The sequence below is a fragment of the Microtus pennsylvanicus genome, chromosome 7 (assembly GCF_037038515.1).
Source record: "Microtus pennsylvanicus isolate mMicPen1 chromosome 7, mMicPen1.hap1, whole genome shotgun sequence".
Taxonomy (NCBI): domain Eukaryota; kingdom Metazoa; phylum Chordata; class Mammalia; order Rodentia; family Cricetidae; genus Microtus; species Microtus pennsylvanicus.
In genome coordinates, this window is record NC_134585.1 from 100911828 (window position 1) to 100932244 (window position 20417).

Here is a 20417-nt window from a genome sequence, read left to right on the forward strand (position 1 = left end):
TAATTGTCCCTGGCACACCTGTAGGCTCCTGGAAAGAAAGTCTCAATGAAGCTCTGTGTCCATTAGCTTGGCCTGTGGGCATGCCTGATGGGGGACTGTCGTTAGCTGATGTGGCGGCACCATTCCCTAGGCTGGATCCTGAGATGGAGCTTAGCAGCAGGCAAGGGAGCTTGCCTGTGGATGTAGTAGCTGTTTGAAGTTCCGCCTTGACCGAAACCTGGAAGTGCAAACTGGAATAAACTCTTTTCTCTCCGTAACTGCTTTTGCTCTTTTTAGGGTGTTTTGTCGCAACAGTGGAAATGAAAGGACAGCATAGTCTGGTTTCTGTCTTATCTTTGTTTCATGTGCATTTTCTTCTCTGTTTCAAGGATTTCCTATTGCAGGGCATGAACATCAAATCCTCTGTACTAATGCTTTCATTCTGGTTTGATGGTTTCTTGTTACCCAGTTTGTTTCTCCATCTATTTATACTGTATTCTATGTAATACGTGAGTTTGAGATATTTCTCCCTTAGGGGGAATAAGCATTTTTCCTATGAAAACTTTTAGTGATTGTCCCGGGGAGAGCGTCTAGTTCAGATGCTTGGGAAGTTAATTCAGTCATACCTCTGTGCCAGTGTTCTCCTGTTCTCTTCTTCCTTTATTTTATGCCTGTAACCCGTCAATATAGTTTTGTACTAACTGGTTTGTGCTCTATCTTTTCAGAGTTGGGAACACAAACTCTGTGCCTTTGTAGTTATGAACTACTCTTTAATGTCTTTTGATTTACCCTGAAAACCCTATAATATTTTGAGGGGACAGGCTTTTGTTCATCTAGATTGTCTCAATTTTGCTTTTATTTTAAAGGGATTTCTGCAGATTGTAGAATTTTTTAATTTCTCAAGACAGGGTTTCTCTGTGTAACTGCACTAATTGTCCTGGAACTTACTTTGTAGACCAGGCTGGCCTTGAACTCACAGATATCTGCCTGCCTCTACTTCCAGAGAGCTGGGATTAGAAGCGTGCACCACCACTGCCTGGTGATTGTAGAATTCTTTAGTTCTGCTCCCACCACTACCATTTCAATATCCATCTACTGCCTTTTGACTTCTACAGTTTCTTTCATTTGTTTCACTTTTAAATTATGTATTTATTGTGAGTGTGAGTGTGAGTGTGTGTGTGTGTGTGTGTGTGTGTGTAGCAAGGAAAGGTGACCTTCAAGATTTCCTCCTTAGCTTGCCTTTCATCAGCTGCAACATCTCTGATACTACTGAGTTTATTCTACTTGGACTTTGATGGATTTCTTGACCATATGGTCATCAAGCGGGTAATTTTCAGCCATTGGTTCCTATTTTCCCCTCTCCTCCTCTTGTTTTCTAGAGACTCTGCCTCATTTTTCTTCATTACCTTTTTTCCCCTACTTTTGAGAGTGTGATCTCTGTTTACCTTTTTGTACATCGGCTGCAGCTGCAACTCAGAACTCCTGTTGAGTTCTCCCAATGGCCTCTTCAGTTTGCTATTATGCTTTAATTCCAGAATCTCTGGTATTTAAAATTTTTCCCCTTCTCTCTGCTCCCCCATATACACACATTTTTTGTTGTTTTGAGACAAAGTCTTCCTGTAGCCTATGCTAGCCTTTTAATCGCCACTCTTCTGCCTCTGTCTCCTGAGTGTTCAATTGCAGTCATGAGCCCACAACTCGGTTTTATAATTTTTATGCTGTTATTGTTGGTGATTTACTGATCTGGGGTTTCTTTTTACTCATTAAATATGTTTATAATAGCTGGTTAAAATCTGCCTACCAAGTCCATCTCTTTGGAAGGATCTTCAGTTAACTGCTCTTTGTGTGAGGCATAAATTCCTATACATTTGCTAGGCTTCTTCCTTGATGAGGGCTGGACACTTTAGATTACCTGGTATCAAATTGTGTCATCCCCTTAAAGTTTGTTGTTTCTGGAGTTTTGTTCCTGTGTTACTTTTCTTTTGAATCTTTCCTGGACTGGTTGACAAATCATGTGTTTCTTGTAGGAGGTGGCCATTGAGTTGTCTGATAGTTTTTATTTTAAGCTCTTCCTTTTGTTTTTCTCCTGTCTGACAAATGTTCACACTTAGACTGGTATGGGTTAGTAGTCACCCAGAGTGTAGTCAATTTTCTCAAATGACTTGCTTGTAACTCTCTCTCTTTTGGCAAAGGGATCTTTGAGAGAAAGTATATCTTACAACTCTGCTTACTTCATAGTTACTAGAGAGCCCTAACTTTTCTCTCCTGCTTGCTTAGGGTGTCAAGGACAATGAAGGATGAATGGCAAGTCCTTCTTTTTGAGGTCTGTTTTAGGTATGTACGTAGCCTGTGCACACATAGCCTGTGCACACATAGCCTGTGCACACCCTTTTAGATTCCCAGGAGTATGTTGCTGCTTTTCAGAGTTCCTTGTGGGATTTGCCTCTCTGAGGTTTCCTGAAGTTCTTAGAAGTCTAGTGTCAGCAGCTACTTACGGCTGGGAATTTCCCACTGTTGTCTTAGTGCCTGAATCCCAGCTGAATTCTCAGCCTAGGAGCCTCGCTGGGGGACTAGAGACTGCCAGTGAATTGCACTGGTGGAAAAAATACTGGATAACCAGTTGGTGCTTTAACAACGCACCCAAAGCAACCTCACTTCCCTGTTATCTACAGGGTGGTGACTTTGGGTGATTTTGCTCCTGGGCTGGGAACGGGAGACTGTGTTTCTTAACAAGGCCTGGTAGCTGCTGTAGATGACAATCAATCTATTCTGTGCTTCTCACTGATTGCCAGAGCTCTGACATGGTGCTTTATTACTTGGTTCTTCTGTACTTTTGTGACTTAGGGGAGGGCAAATTGGCTGAGATTCTCTTGCAGCCTTCTGGAAGGTGATCTGGCATGCAGGTCTCCTGGAGATCCTGCAGGATTTGCATTTTCAGGCCTTCAGAGTTTATTCCTGTGCTCCCTGGTAGAACTCAGGGTTGCTAATAAGTATGTTGGCAGCACTTTTTAGAAGCAACTGTTTTCTGCATTGACTCTGGAGCCAGAATTCTTCAAACTAGTATTATTATAATCAGTTGTGTATTTTTGCATATCTTCTGTTCAAATATTGTTTGTTTTCTAGGCCACGGACACAGTCATTCCCTCTTTAATGGTGCTCTAGATCACACCCATGGCCATGAAGATCATTGCCATAGTCATGAAGCCAAACATGGAGCTGCACACAGCCACGATCATGCTCATGGTCACGGGCACTTCCATTCTCACGGTGAGTGGGGCCAGAGGGCCTGCAGAGGGCTAGCCTTCCAAACAGACAAGATGTGTGAGGGACTGTTGAAAGGACGCTTAGCCTCTAGTGAGTCTGTTTAAATGGTTCCCAATGTCAGTTTCTTTTTACTGTACTGTAACATGAAAGTAAGGCAATGGGCTTAATTTTTTTCTTTCTCCCCCCAGTGAATGTAATAATAAAACACTAGGCTTTTGATTGTGTGAATGAGAAACAGTTGAAGTTTAGCAAATGAAAACTTTGATTGTTTTAAGTCTGACAAGGCCATTAGTAAATAATGTTATGAAAATACTAGAGATTTTTCAGTTTTTATTATAACTTTTTATGCTAACTGCCTAATATTTTGTGTTCATTCAGAAATCTTTATGTAATAGTAGTAGATACTAAGTTATAGCCTATTTATCAACATTTTATTTCAGATCATTTTTGAGTTGTGAGTATAAATTAATAGGAACTGTTTAGGTAACACAATCTGCTTATGTCTTAATTAAATTGTGCCCTTAGATGTTTACTGGTACTGGCCATATGGATGGAATACTAAAGCTTTATAGATGAAAAAAATGAAAAGAGCCCTGCAGATTCAGCATTCTAACATCCTAACATCCCAGTTTTGAGTCTTCCCGTTTCCAAAATACTGCATTGAAATGTGGCTGGTGAACCAAGCGCTGTGCACATTGAGGGCTCACGCCTGACCCCGGACCAGTTCACCCTTGTGGAGCTGTTACCTCAGTCTGAGCTGTGGACCTCACCACCACGCGCTACCTCCCACCTCTTTATTACTTATCCATTGTTTAGATTAGAGCACAGCATAAAATCTGCCCTTCTGACAATTTGAAGTGTACAGTACAGTGCTGGCTATAATTGCTCCAGTGTTTACAGCTCTCTGGGCCTCATGCATTAATAGGATAACTTAACCTTTCACCCTTCGACAATTACTTCTCCATCCCTACAACCTCCAGCACCTGGAAACGGCCGAGCTCCTCTCTGTTTCTATGAATTTGACTCCTTCAGCTTCCTCCTATAAATGGTAGCTGTATTAATCGTTAGCTGCCACATTCATCCACGACGTCCTCAATTGCAGCTTTCTCTTTTAGAGGGAGGACGGATGCCCCATTTCTTCCTTCAGGCACTTTCGGGTTGTCCCCTGTCTTGAGTGTGGAATGTCGCAGTGCAGTGAATGGAAGCACACCTAGGTTTGAGGGGTCTGGGCTTCAGCTCCTTTGGTTGTGTGCCCAGAACTGGTAAACTGGTAGTGGTTGTAACCACATACTACTTTTTGTGGTGGTTGCACCAGTTTACATTCCTACTAATAGTGTATAAGGGTTGTCTTTTCCCCATATGCTCGGGTAGCTACAGGTATTCCTCGTCCCACTGGTTCCCCTGGACAGGATTTTCTCCACCCTCCTATTCCCAAAGCCTCTTATAAAATAACCACTCTGAGGCTTAATATTAATTACACACTCTTTGGCCTTTTAGCTCAGGCTTCTTATTAACTAACTCTTATATCTTAAATTATCCTATTTTAGTTATTTTATACTTTACCACAAGGCTGGTGGTTTGTTACCTTACATCTTACTTCTTGGATGGCTATGTGGTGACTGCCTGACTCTGCCTTCTTTCTCCCTGTATTCAGCTTAGTTTTCCTGCCTAGCTATATTTTGTTTTGCCTTAGGCCAAAGCAACTTCTTTATTAATCAATGGCAATAAAAAAATATTCACAGCATACAGAGGGGAATCCCATATCATCTCCCCTTTCCCGACTAAAGAAAAAGGAAGGTTTTAACTTTAACATAGTGAAATTACATATAACAAAACAGGTATCAAGCAAGAATCACAGTTACAATCTTTAGTCTATTTGTATCTGGCAAAGTAAAAGAAAATATTCCATCCATTTTATCTTTGTGAGTCTAAAATTTTATATCTAATTTATTTTTATCATAACTAAGGGAAACTATAACGTTAACTATATGTCTTCAACTCCATCAAAGATCCAACAAAGATATAATATTACCTAAGTAAACAATAAGTGCATTTAAGCAGCCTCCAAAGTTCTAGAAATTACAGAGATATCTTGCTGCCTGGACAGTAACCCAAAGTTCTTTTGTTTCATTTGGGCATCCATTTTCACCCTACAGGCCCATAGTATCTAGCAGACTTTTCCACAAAGTAGCAAATTTGAAAGAGTGTTTCACCTCTATTGGCAGTTTGTCAGTTACTTTCTAGTGTGTCCTGCACAATGTCTGGCAGACTCTTTCATGGAGAAGGAACCCTGAAGGACTATCTCACCTTCTTTTGGCAAGTTCAGCAGTCAGTTTTTTGTGGGTCCTGCATGTTCAGTTTATACAGCATACCATCAAGCAGTCTAGGCAAGAGCAGTTTCTTGCCCAAAATAGCTAGCAAACTCCTTTAGGAGCCTCTTCAGTGCCCATCATCCTAATGAAGTAATTGGTGCTACATGTTTCACTGTCTAGGAAAGTCTAAGTTCTTAAAACCTTTTAAATGCTATATCCATAGGTCTTTGAAGTGTTGAAGATTATCTATCAAACTGAAATATATCTCTATATCTAGAAAAACCTAACATGACCACAAGTTTGATTATTATAAATAACTATTAATCTATAATTTTAAATTATACATTACATTTTTAAATGAGCTATATAAACACAATACCTTAAACAAGAGTTGGAATACATGTATACGGTGTAACAAAATCGACCTTAAATTTGTATCAGTAGACCAGGCTGGCCTTGAACTCACAGAACTCTGCCTGCCTCTGCCTCCTGAGTGCTGGGATTAAAGGCATGAGCCAGCACTGGCCAAAATGACTTTTCTAGAGATATTTCTTTTCATACATGTAGAAACTTGGTGATTTGCTCAGGAGCTCAGTTTTTACAATGGTTATGCTTTTGACTGTGAGTAGGATTTCCGTGGCAGCTGCATCTTTTGGGAGAGTACCGTGGGACCATGGAACATACTGTGTCACCTGTAGCTTTTGTGTCTTTGCTGCACTGTTGCCCAGCACCACTGCTGTAGTGGTCAGGTGTGCTGTCACCTGAGAGTCACCACGCTTCACGTTAGCGGAGCTTGTCTGGTCTCCTGATGGTCCCACTAAACAAATACTGAAGCCTCTTACCACGTATGTGTGTTTTCGTTTTATTGCAAAACTGAGTGGTCTCTGATATATTAAAAAATATAGAAACGTTCCTGTTTTTATCTTTTCATATAAGGAGAATTCTGCAAAATTCTGCAAATTCTGCAAAAGGGGTTTTGTTAGGAGAATGGCACCCTCCCCACATTAACCTCTTTAACACGTCACTGATCTACAAGTTTGAAATTCATTTACTATGCTTGAGAGCGCATGGTTATATGTCATGTATATTATCCACGTTCCTCCTCAGTCTTTCCCACAAAGGATGTTAGCAGCGAACCTATGTGCTTCACATTAGTGTTCGCTTTGACATAGCTGAGCTGAAATACTGTGCAGCTCACCTGCCGGCCTGTGACCGCAGCCTGGGTTCTGACCTTGGAGACTCCAGGGCACATCTGTAGCAATAGCTTTCTTTTGCCCCTGTGGACAAAGGGAAGTGCTTCAGGCCATTAACGTGATATAAGACAGGATTTTAGTAGTGACTGTCTTCTGCGAGAAAGTGGCGCAGGAAGCTTTGATCTGTCTTCTGTGAAGTAACTGTCACAGGTAGCGTCTGTCTGTCTTCTGTGGAGAAAGTGGCACCATTATATAGATTCTACCGGAAGCTGCTGTCCCACAGGCAGCAGCAGCACCTTGTGTCAGTCCTGCCTTTTGTTCATGGACCTCTTCAAACTTCATCAGTACAATGTTGGTAGATTTTCATAATATTTTGAATTTCTTGTGATTTTTATTTATAGTACAATAGTATCCAGAATATTCTATACTCTTGTTATATTTCAAAATTGCCCTTTCTAGATTCACCTCTTTTCAATTACTTGATTAAATTTAAACATCACTTTGTAGGTCTGATATGACTGTATACTCACACCTGCGTCATACACTTGAGCAAAATGACATCTGAAATCAAACGTTTGCATCGGGAATTTAAAAGATGTTTTAAAATAACTTAATTCTCTACAGGTGGTCCATCCTTCAAAGAAACGGCAGGACCCAGCAGACAGATTTTACAAGGTATGACACGCAATTGTGTGTTTCTTGATTTTATGAAACTGGCTTCATAGTTCTCAATTGTCGAGAGTTCTCTGTTGCTTTTTTTTTTTTTTAAAAAAATAGTACCTGGTAGTCATATTTTAAATGTTATTCTTCCTAAGAAAGCACCCACACACATTATATTGAATATATTAGTTTTTGTCACTTGGCTGTTTTCACAGATTTAATTAACACAAAAACACAAAAAAGCGTAGACATTGGAAAACCCTGCTAAAGGTAAGCACTAGGCCTGACTCCAGGGACTCCAGAGACTCCAGGTGTGTTTGCTTTCCTAGGATTATGACAGTTTTTCCAAGAATAGTGTTCAATAATTTCTTAAGTTTTAGGGAAATGTAGAGCTAAAAATGAAATGAAACCCAGTGAGACCTTTGTCATGTGAAGGCGTCAATTAGTGATGTCTAAACAGGAGCTTACTGTCGTGTGCACAGCACCAGCCAGAGCAGAGCAGCCTGCCCATGCACTCTGCTACTTCCCTCTGGGGAGATGAACCGGTCCTTCTCAGTGTCCCTGGACTGTATTGTCCAGATTCGCGGCTTCCCGCTTCTTACTCTTGTTGTTGTTATTAACTCTATTTCAGTCCCATTTTCTCAGTGGCTTTAGATCCAGCCTCGCCTGCATGTGTTTTTCTCAATTTTTCTTGGTTTAATTCTTACTTTTTGTGTTTTTTTCATAGGGAAGATTTAGTTTCAAGGCTTAGGCTACCTGCTAGTCACCAGTTTTCCATTTACAAAGTCGATGGAATCGCTTTAAAAACAGTCTTTGCACCTGTTTGATGCAACTGTATCAAATGCTATCATTAGCTTTGATAATAATTTACATTTAGTTACGGAGAGTCATAAATGGGGGGAAGCTTATCATCTTTTGTACAAATTATAATGAAAACAGTTTATATTTTGAAACCCATGAGTTTGTGGGTCTTGAGAAGGCTGAGAGGAAGCTTATGGGCAGCTGTGACTGCCTGGTAGAGAAGTCTCCTGGGCAGCTGCTCTGCGGACGCATAGGCATGAGCACTTGGAGCCAATGCAGTTTCACCTGCTAGCTCATCCCCAGTTCAGCTTCTAGCGAACCAAGTTTTAGAGGTGTTAATTCATTGGTGTGTTACAAGTCTTACATGGTTTCAATTTTATATGAGTTAAACATACTTTGTATGTCTTTAGTGATTTTTTTATATGAGTTAAACATACTTTATATGTCTTTAGTGATTTTTTTCATGCATAGTTTCAATAAAATAGAGTAGTTAATGATGTGTGCTAATAAAACCCACTTTCTGGCTAGGAAATTACATGTAGGCAGGGACTTTCCAACCTCGGGGGAAGCAAGAGCAAATTATTTCCCCCCCTTTTTTCATTGTTCAGAACTATTTTTCTTTGTTCCTACCAAAACACTGATTGAAGAATGTGAAAACTTAGAACTATGTTACCATGTTTAAGATTTGGTAATGTAGGGACTTTAAAGGGTATTGATTTATATCCATCTTTTTCATTATATTTTTTAAAGCCGAAGTGATACAAATACAGTTTATTCTTTTGGTATTTAAAGTATGGTAGGGAAACTGGCTATCTAGACGAATTTGCCAGGAAACTATTTATTTGTTGAACAGCTCTGGGGCCGGTGAGGTGACTGTGGTGTGTGGACATTTGCCACCCAGCCTGACACCCAGGTACAGACTTCAGAGCCCTCGTGTTCAAAGGCAAGAACTGACTCTCACGAGCTTTCCCGTGCCCTCCACACATGTGCTGTGGTATGTGCATACACGTACACACACATCCGCACACAAACATTAACATTCTACAGAGTAGTCTGCACGGATGAAAAGGAATAGTATCGAGGGCCATGTGCTGTGGCCGCTGTACACTACACGGTGGCAGTGAACTGTCTTTTCAGCAAACATTAGGATTTAAAGGGACTTGTAGCATGATTAATAAAAATCCAGAGACAGAAATTAGATTTCAACCTGAAGGTCAGAAAAACAAATAGCCAGCCACTTTCTCCTACCTTTACCTCAGTCTGAAGTGGTGATCCTGCCTCCAGGAATCTCAGAATGAGAATAAGTGAGAGCTGACTCCTGTTTTATATTCCTCTTTAGGCTTGGGATTAAAGGCGTGCACCAGTGGGATTAAAGGCATGCACCTCCCGGTTTCTGTGGCAAACTAGTGTGCCTACTGGGATTAAAGGTGTGTGTCACCACTGCCTGGTCTGTAGGGCTGACCAGTGGGGCTGCTTTACTCTCAGATCTTCGGGCAAGCTGTATTTATTAAAACACAGATGAAATCTCACTGCAGGGACTCATTGGTGGCCAGAGTTTAAGCTGCTTCAGAGTCTCCTTTAGTTTAAATCTGCACATATTTACCTTTTATTGTTCAGGGAATCTGGCCCATTTCTAAACTGCTCGGTCCATGTGGAGCAGTTATGGTGTTGAAGACCAATGGTTTTCTCTGAGTGAAGCACACTTAAGTTTAACAACTGTTTTGCTGTGTGGTGTCTTTTGCTCATCCAAGATCTCCATGTTGAGTGAGTTATCGTCGGGTATTTTCAGGAAGAATCGTATATGAAGCTTCTCCCCTGAGCTTTTATGGCTTCCCAGGCCAGTGTCACTTATCTTACTGCATCTGCACGCGTAAGCAGTTCGCCAGTGACCTACTTAGTACTCAATACCGAGAGTCAGCGTATATTTTCTAGACATTTAAAAGTATTTGGATACCTGCTTTTTTCCATGGTGAATCTGAGCGTAGTAATAAATTTAGGTAGTGAAACTTTTTGGGTATTAATACCAGGTTACGTAGAGTTAGGGGCCATATGAAATTCTAGTTCTAGGCAATATTTTTAACCACCAGCAGAGGGTGCTGTGTGTACATGTTTTCAAAATTAAAATGCTTTCTTAACCAATTTTTTCACATGATGTCCTTTCCTTGCCCGAACCTTTGTCCTTTGTAAAGTAAAGGTGAATGCCATGAACAGTGTTTAAAATTAATTTTTTCTACTCTTTCAGTTGCATTGTTCTATTAAGAACAAGTGTAATACGAGTTGTCTGTTGAACTGGTTGTGAGAGGACTTCTGTCAGTTCACAAGTGCTCTGCTCGGCACTCGCTGAGCCATCAGTACTCTTCCTGACTGAGTTTTCACATTGATATGTAATGCTTCATGTATGAAAACATGAGTACGGTCCTAAGAAATATCCCTGTTCTACAATGTTAATCTCAATGATGTTTTCTTTCTAGGTGTATTTTTACACATTCTAGCAGATACACTTGGGAGTATTGGTGTAATTGCCTCTGCCATCATGATGCAGAATTTTGGGTTGATGATAGCAGATCCTATCTGCTCGATTCTTATAGCCATTCTTATAGTTATAAGGTAAGTGGCATACTGTGTTAGTATCTGTTATTAGAATGAGGGAAAGGCAATTCAAAACTCCGTGATTAGACATCTACAGTGCAGGTTATCATGTGGGCTTTCCTTTGGGATTTAAAGAAATTCCTGTCCAAATTCTCTTTTCCTCTTTACATTTTCATGCATTTTCCATTTATACCTTGTCTGGAATTTTAACATTTCCTTTTGGTTTTTGGCATTTAAGCCTTTGATCATAATTCAAATCTTAAACCATACACTATAGCTATGGAATAAAACAATAGCAGTATAAACTGCATTAGCTAGGATATTATAGTTTATATCTAGATGTGACAATGTCACACTCTAGTACCGATGTTACCTCTGCTAGAACTACCTTGGGTTATACAGTTTCATTCTTCTTTTTCCTTCCCTCACCTACCATGAGGCGAGGGCCTCATAAACACATTGTGTGTAGGGACGTCCATCCTGGTGACTGTTTGCTGAGGTGTGCTGTGTAGCTAATATTATTATCATATCAGACCCTTTGTTCTAAAGCAAACTTTATTGTTGGCTTCATTTTTATTTAAAAACATTAAAACGTTCTTTTATCTTGCAACATTTAATTATTTTAAAATTTGCATGCCGTGTCTCAGAGCGCTGTCATTTCTCCGCACCTCCGCTCTTAGTAGAAGTTTTTCTAATGGAAATGAAGACTGATGAAGAGAGACCGTAATGACTGTTTGCAGCTCCGGGTTGACTAGGAGCGGTGTCATAGATTGCAGTGCTAAAGTTAGAAGTGGTTGTTTTTCAGTTTCTGCCCTAAAAATAGAATATTTATTTTAAACATGCAGATTATTCATTGATTATCTGCACACGGAGGCAGGTGGCATATGGCAGCCTTTCTAAAGCTCCGCGTGCCTTCCCCTCACCTTTGGAGGTCTTAACCAAGCTCTCTCATATTAGTGTAGACATGCCAGACCCCTGGCCAGCCTGGTGATGCCTGTGCCTACCTGGCTGGCTGTCGGGGCCTTTGGTGGGCTTTTGCTCTATTTTGTGTTATGGTCCGAGTTACTCCTGGTGGTTTTGAAGAGTATGCTCTTAGCGTTCCCTTTGCTCTGTCTCTGTTTGTCACCCAAGTTCTGCGGTGGTTTGCTTGGAAAACTGTGATGGCCTCGTTGTCCTCCCTGCCTTCTTCTACTTCTCATGCTGCAGTGTCATTTTTTTGATGGGGATTATGTGACATACTGCAGTTATATTGCTTTCAGGCCTTCCCTACTCTTTATCTCAGAATAAAGTTTAAGGTCCATAATAATTTCCTTTCCCTGATCTTATTTAAACCTCTTAGCCGCTCCCTCCTTCCCTCCTGCCTCACCTCAGTTCACTCTCTCTTCTCCAGTGATGTCACTTTCCTGACTTATCTTCAGTTTCATAAATACATTATGAACACTCTGTTCTCCCATCCCCATTTTCTCTCTCTAAGCTCTTTTTGCATTTGATACACCCTTTTGCAGGTGTGTGTACCCCAACTCCACATCCTTCCAAGAAGTTTAGTGCAAACAGCAGCCCTTCAGGAAACATGGCCCGCTTTGCTCCCAGGCTGTGTGCAGTCCTTTCCTCTAGCTACTTCTACGAAGCTCTTCACCGTGCTGTCCCGCGTCTGCCTCATGCGTCCCTGCAGCTCTGTGAGGGCACATGGCTGTCCTGTTACTTTAAAGTGACCGTATGGTTTTCCTGGCAAAGAAATTGGCACACTTCAGATTTGAGTCAAAAGAACTTGGGCTTTTTTAATTCTAAAAAGTTATATTTTCTAGCCAGGCACTGGTGACTCAGCCTTTAAATCCAGTACTCAGGAGACAGAAGCAAGCGGATCTCTGTGAGTCTGAGGCCAACTCTAGTCTACAGAGCAAGTTCCAGGACAGCCAGGGCTGTTACAGACAGAAACCCTGTCTCAAACAAACAAACAAACAAACAAACAAAAGTAAAAACAAAAACAAAAGTAAGAGTTATGTTTTCTAACTCCAATTGAAAATTCTTTCTTTGTTACGTTCTTATTCATTTATTCTACAAACAAAAATAAATAACAGATAAATGCATATATGCACACAACAAACTTATCTTGCCACACGGGAGAGAAAATCAAATCAATATATTGCCATTCCGATATGAAATGATTATTTATTGTGCAGAACTAAGAGGACCTCATGGTAGTCTCTGAGCTGTCATCTGAGGTTGAATAAGGCAAGTCTGCAACTAAATGTCACCAAAAGCTTTCCAGCCTAGGGACCAGTTCTTTAAAAAAAAAAAAAAAAGCCACATGGTTAAAAACAGCTGCCCTAAAGGAGACCCAGTGTGGCCGGAGTCCAGGGGCAGGAGGAGAGTGGTTTGGGATGAAGCTAAAGAAATATGTCAGGGAAAATTACAGGGCTCCGAAGTCGGATTTAATTTCCAGTGCAGTGGGAAATCATGAGTGAGCCTTGGTCCATATGTTTTGTTTGTGCTGCTGGGGACCAAGCCAAAGCCTGTGCATGCTACGCAAGCACCCGTCACTCATCTGCATCCGCTTACCCTGATTTGTATTTTTATTTATTTATTTTATGTGTGTGAGTGTTTTACTTGCATGTATGTCTGTGTACCATGGGTATGTCTGGTGCCTTGTGGAGGTCTGAAGAGCTTTTTGGAGCCCCTGGAAGTGTAATTTTAGATAGTTGTGAGCTGCCAGATGGGTGCGGGGAACTGATCAGTAAATGCTATTAGCCACAAAGCTGTCTCTTCAGCCTCCTGCTTTGAAGTTTTAAAAATGGTTCTTAGCTGGGCATGGTGGCACCCTTACTCCCAGCACTCGGGAGGCAGAGACAGGCAGATCTCTGTGAGTTTTAGGTCAGCTTGGTTAGCAATCAACCAGACCACATAGTGAGCTCCTGTCGCCAATAAATTAATTAATTGGGTAAAATAAAATAAAGATAAGAAGAAGAAGCTATTTTGAATGAAACTGAGGGTGCAAGGGGTACCATCTAGAAGCTGCCATAATGAACCAGGGGAGACACCTGGTAGATGGGTCTACTCTAGCAATGGAGAGATGCGAATAAAGCCAGAAAATGGAGTAGAACTATGGAGATTTGCTCATGGATATGGATGTGTGGGTCAGGGTTAAGCGAATGGGAGCCGTGGCAATGCTTAGAGCTCCTACCTGGGATGGACAGAGGAGTTGTGTTGTCACTGAGAGGAGACTATAGGAAGAGCAGTGTTTCCCTCCCTTTGGAAGGGCACTCTGGTCAGCGACCGTGTTCTGCTCCTTGCTGCTTTGGGATGCTGCTGAGTTATTCATGTGGAGGCGCCCAGTGGGCAGTGGCTGTGTAGATACAGGATTGTATATTGATAACTCCATATTAATTTAATCTATTTCTAGTAATCTGTGTATTGCCACGTGGCTGTGGCTTACTGGGTAAAGTTGCAGCATTTGTCCAGTGGGGCTACATGGCTTCTCTCTGATTCCACCTCCTTTCTCTGAGCATTCCATTTAGTTTTCCCTGCCTAGCTCTGTTCCCCCATAGCTCTGCGATAGGCCCAAAGCAGTTCCTCCATTAACTATGGTATTCACAGCATCCAGAGGGGAATCCCACATCAGTGGATAACTGCAGTCCATCTGAAGGCCATTCAACAAATGCTGTGGTACCTACCCAGCTGGGCAGTTGATCACATAGCAAATACCTTCCCCCATGGGGGAGCCAGCAAAGCGAATGGTTATACAAGCAGATAATAAGACATGTACTGTGCAGTGCAGCAAGGCAGGAGAGGCAGGAACACACTGCTTTCAGCAGGAAGAAATAATCCACGCCATCTAATGCTCTTGGGATGATTGGTCACTTACACCAAACGCTGGGGAGAGAGGTGAGAATGAAAGCCTGGTCAGAGAGCATCAGAGATACTGCGTGTGTGTGTGTGTGTATGTGTGTGTGTGTGTGTGTGTTAGCCATAGTCAGCTGCATTCAAAGCCTTTCCTTGTGTGTGTGTGTGTGTGTGTGTGTGTGTGTGTGTGTTAGCCATAGTCAGCTGCATTCAAAGCCTTTCCTTGTGTGTGTGTGTGTGTGTGTGTGTGTGTGTGTGTGTTAGCCATAGTCAGCTGCATTCAAAGCCTTTCCCCATGTGTGTGTGTGTGTGTGTGTGTGTGTGCGTGTGTGTGTGTGTTAGCCATAGTCAGCTGCATTCAAAGCCTTTCCTTGTGTGTGTGTGTGTGTGTGTTAGCCATAGTCAGCTGCATTCAAAGCCTTTCCCCGTGTGTGTGTGTGTGTGTGTGTGTGTTAGCCATAGTCAGCTGCATTCAAAGCCTTTCCCCGTGTGTGTGTGTGTGTGTGTGTGTGTGTGTGTGTTAGCCATAGACAGCTATGTTCAAAGCCTTTCCCCGTAAAGGGGAAAAGTGTGATTGCCTGGCAGCACCCAGGACCCACTTTGAGGTTTGTGGTCTTGAATTTAGTATAAAAACAATTAGTATGGTTGTATGTTTCCTCTGGTCTTATTTAGCTACTGAGTACAAGTTATAGAATGGTAGGAAGAATTGGATTTAATAGGTGGCCATTTTCCCAGATCAGTGCTACTGTGATGGGGGCAAAGTAGGAATTACAATAGAAAGAAGTTAACTGAATGTGTCAGCCCTGCTCTGAAGCAGGCCCCTTCACATACTCCATTGTGTGTGTGTACATGTGTGCCCTTACATGCAGGCACAGCACTAATACAAATAAAATAATAATAGCGAGACATATAAAAATAGCAAGACATGTTTAAAACCAAGATCTAAAGTCTAAGTTATATTTAGCAAGATGGAGAAAAAGAGCACTATATAGAGACCAAAGGATGGGTGGTCCATGTGGATACTTAAAGAATAAAGAAAGAGTAGAGGTGACAGGTAGAAAGCCAGATGCTCGGCTCTTCAGTGACTGAAGGGGAGTGACCAAGAATTGTGCCCCTGGTATTCAAATGGTTAGCCGATCAGTGATTGAATGGGCTTGCCCTTTAATGGGAGGGTGTGGGGGGAACAGAGATCTAAAAGTAGAAACAATGAGCAAGAGGGCCCCTGCTGTCTCCCCATGAACATACCCAAGAAATTCTAAACTTTGTATAAAGTACCAACTTAGTGTTGTCTTTCCTTTAAAACCCATGCTTGGGTGAGGAGCGCCACACTCAGCAGCTGGCTTGTGAGGAAGTTCCGTAGTTTCTAGCGAGTATTGAACCTGTAGATGCTGGGCACAGTGACAGGCACTGTGATCCTAGCACCTGGGAGGCCGAGGGAGCAGACCTCAAGTTTGAGGATAGCGTGGGTTAGACAATAAGACCTTATCTCAAATTATCTCAACAGAACAGAAGTATTTTCTCTCCTACCTCTTACAGGTTTTATGTGTCATTTTGCCCAGGTAAAATGTGTTTTGGAAACCTGCCCTGCCTTTTCTCCTCTAACTAGACTCAGTTTTCCCTTTGATCCCAAAAGTTACTTCCCATAGTTGGTGGTTTTCTCTCAGCATCGGCTGATACAAGCAAAGGGTAGTAAGAGTTTCTGGGTAGAACTGGTTTATGCGGTGATGAATTTTGTTTCCCAGTGAAAAGCAGGATGGAATGTAGAGACGAGAGAATGATTTTGTCTCCTGGGAAGTAGACCGAGGTTTACAGTGCTTTGCTCCCTTCTTCTCCCATGAATAAAGCTGGAATCGGAAGGAAATAGAAAGCCGAATCCATCAGTTGTGTCCTTGCAAGTTTTAAATGATGTCGTTGACTTTGTTGTGTTTCACTTGAATGAAAAGGAGTCTCATGCTTGATGGAGATCTATAACAGGACACAGCAGTGTGCATTGCTACAGGTGTGTTTTTGAAGCCTTGCTAGACTTTTTTTTAATCAGTTTTTTTGAGGTTTACAAGTTAGCATTCTTACTGTGCTTTGTACTTATTTTAAAAAATCATGTAGATGTACAAATAAAACTTCTTTTTAAATAATACACTTATTTCTTACCATGTTGATGAAAAAAATTCTCCAGTTTTTGAGGCTTTAGTAATGACAAGCAATGTTCATAAGTAGAGGCAAGAAATAGAAAGGCTGTTTCCAGAAGAAAAATGAGTTATGCAGTAACATTATTGTAAGCGATCACAATCATTGTTTACACATAAGTGATTTGACTGTGAGCCCAGTTTAGGTAAATTGTAATTTGGTTCTAATTATTTGTGGTTTCTAATAAACAGCACACACAGGAAGCTACTCAATCTTCATACAGTCATGTATGAGAAATGGCAGGCATTTTATCTTTTTCAGAAATGTTTTTGGGTGTTCCCTAACAATTTCCGTTGTGGTTTGCCTTTCAAGTGGCTACATTTACAATTCTTTAGGCAACCTGAGGTAGAAGAAAACAGTCTATCAGAATCTTAGCTGTTGCTTGTGTAAGTTTTCATGCTGTGAAACGGAATGAATTGGAGTACTGTTGCCCTGTAGTTACATTCTAAAATCATATGTGCATCGTATCTAAAGCCACTGTCCTGGGAGATGGAGATTGACAAGTCAGGTTGCCACCCTTTCTAACTAGCATTCTGGGGGAGGTTGTGGTTCCATAAGGCATCAATTTACAGGTAATGAGTGTTTCTCTCCTGTGCATCCAGAACGTGCTGGGCCTGTATTATCCTGGGGACTAAGTGGTCCTCACTCCAGTCATCTGTGCTCAGTGGCTCAGACGAAGAACCTAGTTGGGAGATGCTTGCAGAGGGGGTATTTAGAACTATGAAAGAAACCAAATGATTCAGGAATGCTAAAAAGAAATTTTCACTTTTAAGGTTCTATTATGTAATGTTATCATTTACAAACATTCAATAGTTTTTAGTGAACCACCTTTTCTTAAGTCCTGAGGACCCTATACAGAGCACTAATTCAGTTAGATTTATTTAGAAATTTGTGTTTGCTCTACATACCTACACACACACACACACACACACACACACACACACACACACACACGTACACGTGCATGCACGCACATGCACAAAGAGATCATAAATATTCCTTAATTATTAGTGTATGTAAAGGGCTTCAACTCCCTTTTTCATGACTTGACTATGTCAGGATAGGGTCATGTCCGGCCAGTAAAGAGGAAGCAGGGTTTTGGTTGATAGGATCATAGTCCAGGAGTAGGTTTGTGTTCATGTGACACTCACTGGGTTTTTCCTTAAAGAACATTGCTAGCTCAGTTCCATATTTACCATCAGACGTTAATGTCCTCTATTACAAATCCCCCTAGAGCCCACATCCCTTTGCATTCTTTCCCTGGGGGAAATGGTTTTTTTTTTTCCACACAGCCAATTAATGTTTTAAAACACAACCAATGTGTAAGTTAGGAGTCACATTAACTCCTCGTCGAGGGTATGTTCTTTACTGAGGGGAGCCCCGGGCCACAAGTCTAAAATGGTTATCTGTGTGCTGACTGAGAAGAGCCGAGTTCCGAGAGGTGTAGTTTTCCCCACTGAGCTTCTCAATCATCTATGTCCCTTTTAAACCCCAAAGACATCATACTGGTTTTCCTCTGCCATAGAGTCAGATGTCTCATGGATACAACTGCATACCCATACACGTCTGCATGCGTGTGCACACACACGCACCAAAAGGAAAATAAAAAAATATATACATGTGCCCCAGTGTCTGAATCTTAAGTGTCACCTGAAGAAATGTCTATGTGGTAAAGGCTTGGTCTTGATTGGAGCACAGTTGGGAGATAGTGGAACCTTTAAAAGGTACAGCCTGGTGAGAAGTTCTCATCGCTGGCTGTGTGTCTCTGAAGGACGTAGAGAGGCTCTGGCCCCTTCTCCTGTGCTTTGCTCCCTGGCACTCTCTGCAGGGAGATGGTGGAACCTTTAAAAGGTACAGCCTGGTGAGAAGTTCTCATCGCTGGCTGTGTGTCTCTGAAGGAAGTAGAGAGGCTCTGGCCCCTTCTCCTGTGCTTTGCTCCCTGGCACTCTCTGCAGGGAGTGGCTTCGCTCTCCATCCTGTTCTGCCATGAAGGGCTGCCCTGTTATGGGCCTGAAAACAGTGACTCTGCCCATGACAGCCGTGACCCGAAATAAACCTGTCCTCCTTATCATTTGGTTATCTCGGTATATTTGTTGCAGTGATGAAAAACTGACTTACATAACAAAGTACAGTAAAAGTATTTATGTGACAGTTTTATTAAGTAGACATCTCAGAAAGTTGCTAAACCTATGGGCGCCTTACTGATGTTTCCAGAATAAATCTCTTAGGATCAAAATGCCCTGTTTTCTGCTTCTTGCCTGCTTTTCAAAGTTGATTTTTTTTTTCTGTAGTATCTCCATGTATAGTATCGCACTTTAGCTTGTCACTTATGGGAGACACTCTGCCCCCGGTTGCCTTTGTTGGGCGTTTGCTCACAGTATCCTGATCTATGAGTCCTTTCTAATTCCTGTTTCCTGTCAGTCTGGAAGTCTCTAAAGCGCAGTTCTGATGCCCATACTTCTGAAGCATCCCCACCCCTACCTAACACCTGAATTTAGCATCCTCATTTTCCAGAACAGTGGTGTTATGTGCAGCAGTGTGTCAGGAGATGGATGCTCCAGGACACTAGGACCCTCACCCTCAGCCTGACACAGTGTCTTTGCTCCCTGTAGTGTTTTGAATTCTGGAGACGTAGGTTGAGGCTTGGGAGGCTTGGGTTATGGTTCTTCTTTGTCATTTGTGAATGTGGACTTGTTCCTTTCTAAGTGTCTGTGTGGTTAAATGTCTTTTCAGGGATAGTTGACCCAGGATGCTTTTAGCATGTTATAAGCCAAGTTAGTAAGGAAAATAGGAATTGACATTCTATAGATTGCTTTATGATACAAAGGGAGTTTTCAGAACCGAAGGGCAAAGATTACTAAATAACAAATCTGATGTTATAGATTCAGAGGCCATTTAGATTTGAACTAAATAAGCTGTATTAGAAACTTAGTTTCATCTCATAGTAAATATGGAAATCAGAGGTCACACCTTGTTCAGGTGTTGAGTTGAAGCGTTCCTGACCGAGTATTCAGATGGCCTTATAATTGTTTACGTGGAAGAAGCGAGATTCATCTGGTAGGGTTGCATCCAGATTCTGTGTGCTGTGTGAATATCTGTGTAGCCCTTCCTTTTTTATTTAACATTTCACCTGCCCAATATTAATTAGTGTTAAAAGTTAATAAAAGCCTGCTATTCTAGACTCAATCATATACTCCATAAGAAGCTGCCCAATTACAGAATTTTGTAATTTACAGGATTGAATGCTGTGGGGTTTTTTTATTCATAACTTGTATTGGAAACTTAAACTATGTGTATAACAGATTTTAATCCAAACCTTTGTAGTTTGGATTTAATTTCATTTGTGGAAATATCTTCTGTGTGACCTGTCAAAGTTCATCTTTTCTGATAACCCTGTTGGTCAGATCACAGCATCGGAGTCATGTCCGTGTAAGAACACTTTTTACACTTGCTCTTTGCCCGAAGGCTGAAAAGTAGTTACTTTAAACAAGAATGTGTTGCCCCATGACAACATTTTACCCTTGACTCTGTCAAAGCCTAGGCACAGCACTTTTTAAGGTATACATTAGGTAGCTGTTTAATAATGTCATTCAGT

At 41.5% G+C, this 20417-nt stretch overlaps 1 protein-coding gene across 1 annotated transcript in view; it reads left to right on the forward strand.

Moving 5' to 3' along the window:
- Slc30a7 (solute carrier family 30 member 7) overlaps nucleotides 1–20417 on the forward strand; it is a 64133-nt gene that overhangs the window by 17597 nt on the left and 26119 nt on the right. The window contains exons 6-8 of the mRNA XM_075981545.1: nucleotides 3103–3246; nucleotides 7373–7423; nucleotides 10681–10816. Coding sequence (XP_075837660.1) covers nucleotides 3103–3246; nucleotides 7373–7423; nucleotides 10681–10816 — 331 coding nt within the window. The remainder of the gene's footprint in view (nucleotides 1–3102; nucleotides 3247–7372; nucleotides 7424–10680; nucleotides 10817–20417) is intronic.